At 34.4% G+C, this 7606-nt stretch overlaps 1 protein-coding gene across 1 annotated transcript; it reads right to left on the bottom strand.

Annotated features, from left to right (window-relative positions):
- Window positions 1-1663: 1663 nt before the first annotated feature.
- LOC144432848 (galactosylceramide sulfotransferase-like) lies at window positions 1664-4566 on the bottom strand. Its single transcript, XM_078121143.1, has 3 exons — window positions 4400-4566; window positions 3416-3605; window positions 1664-3015 (listed from the first exon to the last, which is right to left on the bottom strand). Exons 1-3 carry the CDS (start codon window positions 4413-4415, stop codon window positions 1947-1949), a joined length of 1275 nt encoding a protein of 424 aa, XP_077977269.1. The 5' UTR covers window positions 4416-4566; the 3' UTR covers window positions 1664-1946.
- Window positions 4567-7606: the final 3040 nt, after the last annotated feature.

Here is a 7606-nt window from a genome sequence, read left to right as displayed (position 1 = left end):
GTGTGGGTTATTGGGTGCGGACAAGTAAGTGTTGGCGGGTTGTTCCATGTTGGGCTTTGATGTTCCGTTAGTTAACGGGTTTAATGGTTTAGGTGATAGATGCTCTATTGAAGTTGGACAAATAAAACTTATTCTATATATATAAACATTTGCGCTCTGCCACTGCGGTATAGAGCACTGTCTTAGCAGATTGATACTCACCGAGTTATATATATATATATATAAAGTTATATATATATATATATATATAAAGTTAACTTTAAGTATATTTGACATTTCAACCTAGCTTGGCAGCTACATACACGTGATCAGATTCGGGTAATTAACAAATCAATGTATTAGTAGGATCATCTGCTTCACTCAGACATGACGATTTGGCACTAATGAGTTATGGTGTATAGTCGTCCATGCTACTAAAAGTATTCATCATAAGTATGTGTAGAAATTTGCTCAAGAGTAGACTTGTGAAATTAAATTCGGTATTTCGACTTAAACATTTTCAGGACACAGACTGATTATAACTTATAAGATGTTACCCCCAATCTACCCATTTAAAACGGCCATTGCATGCAGTCATTCATATTTCAAAAGACGACTAAGGTTTATAGTTTTACACTGTGTATGGTAAATAGATAGCCTTAATTAATTTATAAATATATATATATATATATATATATATATATATATATATATATATATATATATATATATATATATATATATATATATTTATATATATATATCCAGTACTACCAAAACTATTACGCTCTGCCACTGCGGTATAGAGCACTGTCTTAGCAGATTGATACTCACCGAGTTATATATATATATATATATATATATATATATATATATATATATATATATATATATATATATATATATATATATATAATCAATATATCAATCAATCAATCAATCAATCAATAAAGGTATTTTCGACCTCAAACCTACCTCAGGTCCTGTTTAATAATGATATATACTGGAAACCTGCAAATATGCTAACAATGTATCTGATTTACTAGTCAACCTCATGTTATGTCCACTAATTATCAATTCAATTAGAATCCCCCCCCAAAAAAAAAAAAAAACATCCGTCGTTGCGCATGTGACTTTTCACAATGCCGAAAACCCTTTCAATCTTTTTTTATTCTATCAGTTTACTCATTAAAGTATCCGTACCGTTTGACTTCAACCTTTTGATGACGACATTTTCTGTACTTAGTCTATTCATTTCGTTTGACACATTAAGCTTTCATTACGCCAAGTTTATGGTCAAGCTAAGGTCAAATGATAAACTCAGGAAAGCATCACGATAATCATGACTAGGAGATCAGTACATGATTTATTTCACATTTCAAAGATACAGAATGACATGTAGCCTCTAAGGGTAAAATTAGATTGGAGCCTATCCAAATGCATTATTACTCTATACCTATACACGTCAAAAATTATACATCCCCGAAGCAGAATGAAATCTGATGTGTTGCTTTAGTTTAGTAAAGAAAAAACACAAACAAACGTAACTGGGCTTAACGTAGTGTGCCCATCGAAAATGAAAGTCTTAAACCGTTGCAGTTTCTGCCACTTTGTTGAAGAAAATAAAATCGTCCATTCTAAGTTAATTTTTAAAAAAAATGATATCAAGGGTCACTATGCAAACTTTGCACAGAGGCGAAAATGATAATAAAATCGTTCAGTTTTGTATCAAAAATGCCCGCCGAAATGTGCCAAGTCTATGCAAGAATGGAAGATTATCGATCTTTGAAAAAAAAAATGTTTAACCTCCCGCTGCAAATTTCTGATATAATTCACCATATTATGGCAGAGTTTGGCAGGGATTCGAATAAGTTTGATTTAGTGGAAAAATCTTCCCGAGGAGCATTATGCATGACAGGAACCTCATTTCAAGAGTAAACAATACATCCTTTTCGTTTATTCATTATCTAGCATATATTTTTCCTGTTGTTCAAATATACCCGCCGATTCATTTCATTTGCATCGGCAGATAAAAATCTGCAAAATTCCGATTCGGCCTCTCTATCACATCGATCCGCGTAGACTCTCTGCAATGAACGGAATCTTGCTAAGTCAGCAGCAAAATGACCGTCATAGTTACGGATTTTGTCCCAAAATGTTTTATTGAAGAAATCATATATTTCCAAATCAGGAACTGATATTGTGGCCATGATGCGTTCCATTTCCTTGGTAATCGGGGCTTGAGGTTCGCTGTGTACTTTCATCGCGTGATATACGATATCCTCAAATCCCCAACACATCTCTTTCTTTAGCAAGATGAGAGACTCATCGAAGTATTCCATCAACATAACTAAATCCAGCTCTTTGTCCAGTCGCTGCATGTTCAAAATTCTACTGTCTTCATCAACGTTTAGAGGCAAGCCAAACCTAATGCAGTAACCATTCTTGCTTTCACAATACGTCTCATTCTGCGCATGTCTGACGTCTGCAAGTTTTAGAAATTCATTAAAAGGGTTTTTCGTGTTTGGAAATTCTTTATCTTTACCGCTGAAGTAGAATGATGATCGCGCATGCGTGTAAGGGTGGCGGAGAATAGTCAAATACTTAGCCTTTTTACCAACAACTGCATCCATCGCGGACCGATGGTATTGTATATGGCTGGCTATGAAATTGTACCCAGGGAAATGAGTACAGTTGTATCGATATATAAGCAACTCGTTAGTCTTGTCATCAAAGTCGATGAATGCGTGGAAATTAGGATTTATCCCAACAACAAGGTCATTTAAAAGACCATATCTTGCTAAAAGGCTTGATACTGTACTGCTACCAGTTTTGCCAGTCTTCACAAAGACGAAATGGTCCTCTGGTTTACAGAATGGTTTATCATCGTGATTGTTCTCTGTGTTGAATTTGCTTACAATGTTAAGCATGTCTTGCTCAAGCTGGAAGAGATTCCATTGCGGAGGCGGAATTGTCGTTCCTTTATATAATGAATTATTTGCTGTAGTTAAATGTGTGTAAGGTTCGACAGTTTTCCTGAAAAAAATATGGGAATAATTGTTTTAGTGGAAATTAGTTAGACTCTGTGTAGAGTATCCTATTATTCCACTTTAAGGATTAACAAACATGTGACTGCAACGATCAAATCTTATTTTGAGAGGGGTGACATTCGCAATACTGAACGTACTTTTCTGTTACTTTTTTTAAACAAATGAAATGCTAATGTAGGTCAATAATGACAATATGTCTACACATACAATAGTGTTCGGTTTTATCTTAACAGCTGCCGTAAAAGAGTACAAAACGGCGCGAATTTCCGACTTCATGATTCACTGGGCATCTTCCAGGATTGTGATTGAAATAATTTACTTTATTCGGTTTTGTCATAGCTGCATTCGCATTTTAGATTATTTAAGATGGTTTATTTAACACTTACATATATCCCTTCATGTTAATTTCGAACTTGAGCTGATCATAAACATGATCGAAGGTGACATCTGTTGCATGTAAAAACAGAAGTCCAATTGTAAAGGAAACGATGACAATAGCCACAAAATGTGTACGCCGTGGTCTCCAAACACATCTCGATGGTCTACTGTGGATGAATTCCCAGCCCCTGTTATGTACTGTAATATTAATGATATGACAAGCTTTGAGTACTTCAAGGGTTGAATTGTAAAATCACACAAGGACAGAGACACACAGTCTCTCTCTCTCTCTCTCTCTCTCTCTCTCTCTCTCTCTCTCTCTCTCTCTCTCTCTCTCTCTCTCTCTCTCTCTCTCTCTCTCTCTCTCTCTCTCTCTCTCTCTCTCTCTCTCTCTCTCTCTCTCTCTCTCTCTCTCTCTCTCTCTCTCTCTCTCTCTCTCTCTCTCTCTCTCTCTCTCTCTCTGTCACTTGTACTTTTTGTAAAAAAAAATTAAAAAAATGAATATACTTCTACACTTCACAATCAAGGGGTTCTGATGTTGGTACTATGCCGCCAGCGCAATATGGCTGAAATGGGGATCAACTTAATGATGAGACCAAAAATAACTTTATGCTAACAGCAACATTGGCCGTTTGTGCTTCATTGTAACGTCACAATTTATTGCATTTTCCTGTGAAACTACGGTCAAGATTATTAATTATATCGTTCAGTACATTATTGTCAAACTAGTGACTTTGAATCAAAACTATTTAATTTGAACCAGAAGAGTTATTTTTCGCTCTTGTAATTTACATAGATGATGTTATACAGAGCCTTATTTATTACTTACAAAGTAATGAGCTTTGTCAACGCGTCTGATATGAATTGTTCTCATCATATACTATCAATCATTTTATTCCCCTTTTCGTTTTAGCAAAAGAAATTGAAAATCCCTTGTTATTGTATTTATGAAATTCCAAACTCTTAACGACTATACTAAAATATGCACATACCTTCAATCGATGACATTACTCCAGAATTGCGTTGATAATGAATCGGGTCTCGGTTACAAGCCTTGCGGAGGGTTTGAGAACGTTGACGTTTTAGGGTTATCGTCTCTGTCACGAAGCGGTAACCCTAGTGAAATCTGTTACGTTAGAAGCCTATAGATAGTGGCAGCTAAAAGCCAACATTTGCCGCTGTCACATCAAGCAACAACATCTGTGAAATCGATCTGTCACCAGACCATAATGAATAAATATAAACTGATACAGACTACGAAAGAACAAAGCATTGGGGTCAAACGTTACTTTAAACCCCCACCAGCTTCATTTAATTTTGCCGCCAAAATTATAAGAACAATATAGTACTTTTGTAAACACATCCCGCTCTCCTAAACCAGTGACATTCAAGAAAGTAATATTATTGTTAGTTATTCAATATCAAACCGATCACTTATAAGTTTTGAAAAACATTTTTAATTATATGTCATATTCTTAACCCACCCTCTATCTAAATGTATAACAAGTAATTTCGTGCTGCACTTGCTCTAGTATTATACGTTTGTTGCACACTTTCTCGATAGAGTCATTCAAATGAGGGCGCTATTGTATTATTAGATTCTTGTTTAATAAGAGTTTCGAAATGATCCATACAGGGTGGTACATTATATTTCATTTAAATATGGAGTCTTCGGTAATGAATGACACTGGATGACTTAATGAGTGTAATTGTAAGTTACGTTTTAATGTAACTTACAATGGAACACAATTAACTTTTATTTTATCAGCACGAGGCGGGTTGTTCTCTTCATCAAGAGTCCTGTCCATTGATTCGTTCAGGCCTTACGCCCGTCCGTTCTGAAGAACATAGTTTATATTACGTCTGGTACGACATTTACCCTTTGCGTTAGCCCTTCTGTGAGTGTACACATGCGAGCACTATATAAAAATATACAGGTAAGATAAACTCTTTTTCTCTTACTTCACTAAAGATATTGGAGGACAGATAATTTTTAGATGTAATTATAATGTGAAGTATCTGCCTGTTTGGCTTCCAGATTTCTATAGGAGCATGTTGCACTATTGGCAAGAAATCAGTCCGTTTTCCTCCACCTCCCCAGCTAAGCAGATTATTTGGAATAATGTCAATGTTCTCATAAATAACAAACCAGTTTCTAACTCGTACCTGTATATAGGAAGGGTATTGTTTATTTAGCTGACATATTTGGAGAGAATTCTAGATTTAAAAATCAAACTGATCTCAAGGAGCTTGGTTGTAACTTAAATCACTTTATGGTTTGGCTAGGTATCCTTGACGCTATCCCATCTCATTGGAAGGAGTGTAAACCTTTACTAGTTCGACCAGAGTTACCAGTTGGTATTTTCTTAAGAACTAAATTTGTTCGTTTATCTAGCTGTAAGGTTAGAGATATTAGAAAACACATTTCATCCAGGTATTTCATACCTGCAAAGAGTATACTGTATTTTTCACAAATGTTCTCCATTGAAGATGAAGAATGGTCAGAAATATGGAAATTGGTGCATAATCTGATTTTCACAAACATAAGATTATACAAAATGAATCCTCCTCGAACAAAAAATAGTCTTTGTACATTTTGTGAACAAACAGAGGAAACTCTGTTACACCTTTTTGTTGAGTGTGATAGTGTCAGGTGTATCTGGAACAGCTTTACCATGTTGTGGGACTCTTTTACTGGAGCCCCACAAGATTTATCAGCTGAACAAATTCTGTTAGGTGACACTGCCTTCTAATTACTCCTAAATCATTTGTTACTGATTGTAAAGAAAACAATTTTTGACTGCAAACTTAAGAAACCTATACCATCCTTAAACTTAGTTATTTTGAATATTAAAATGACAGTGAAGACTGAACTGTATATTTCCAAAAGAAATGATAGATATGGAAAACTTATTGACAAATGGTCAGGCCTCACAGTGTAAATCATTTCCCCATCCCTGTCAAAGTATATGTACTACTGTATTTCCTGCTTTTCAGTTTCTGTATTCCTTTTATATAGACTTGTAACCCACAAATAAAAACAAATTAAAAAAGTCAGTTTGTCCAAAACTGAATTACGCGTGAAACTCAAAGCGTAAAACTCTGAGTTACGGCTTATGACCTCCTAATGGATCAAGTCTACATGGAATATATGTGTATATCTACATAATATATATATATACAAAATGTATATATATATATATATATATATATATATATATATGTATATATATATATATATATATATATATATATATATATATATATATATATATATATATATATATATATATATATATTGCACTCTGCCACTGCGGTATAGAGCACTGTCTTAGCAGATTGATACTCACCGAGTTATATATATATATATATATATATATATATATATATATATATATATATATATATATATATATATATATATATATATATATATACACACATATATATATATATACATACCTAGGCCTAACCATGCATGTGACCCCAAATTCACTATCACAATACTGCAATCAATTTCATTCACAAGTACGTATACCTAACTAATGAAACATTTCAAAGAATTGAATTAGCTGATTTGACAAATTTGTGAGGCCAACGAGATTTCTCTTGAAGTGGAACTCAGATTTCAGACTTAAAGCCAACATCTTTAGTGTTCAGGACTCTTAGTCTATTCCTAGACCAACTCTAGCTTTGATATTCATTTGTAGTATAGTTCTAGTTTCATATTGGTTCAGATCTGCTTTCAGTTCCTCATTTGTGTTTATAGAATATAAGATACGTCGTGTCGTTCCGCCCTCACTGGCCTGCTTTATCCATGTGAGGGCGCCCCACCACAGCAGCGTACTTTACAGACTTATAAAAGACGGAATATTGTGCATGTGATAATATTATATAACTCAATCACTACCTGAGAAATGAAATAAATGCTTACATGAAAATAAATAAAGCAGTAATTCCAGTCAGCATGCATCCCACTATTGCCATATGGAAGTGAACTGGAGAACATTTTACAATCATAACTTGTTGTCTTGAGAAATTTAGACATTTGAATTTATGTCTTGGCAAATGATTTCTTTCACTTGGCCTTGTAAACCTGTTAGCACCAATATTACGACCACGCTACCCGGGGAAATAACTGTCACCTATATATATTAGAGTCATCACGGTTATGCAAAGTTGTGTACTAAGATATTACA

The sequence above is a fragment of the Glandiceps talaboti genome, chromosome 3 (genome assembly GCF_964340395.1).
Source record: "Glandiceps talaboti chromosome 3, keGlaTala1.1, whole genome shotgun sequence".
NCBI classification, from domain to species: Eukaryota; Metazoa; Hemichordata; class Enteropneusta; family Spengelidae; genus Glandiceps; species Glandiceps talaboti.
The sequence above is the reverse complement of the archived record's forward strand: the minus strand, read 5'-3'. Positions and strand labels throughout refer to the sequence as shown.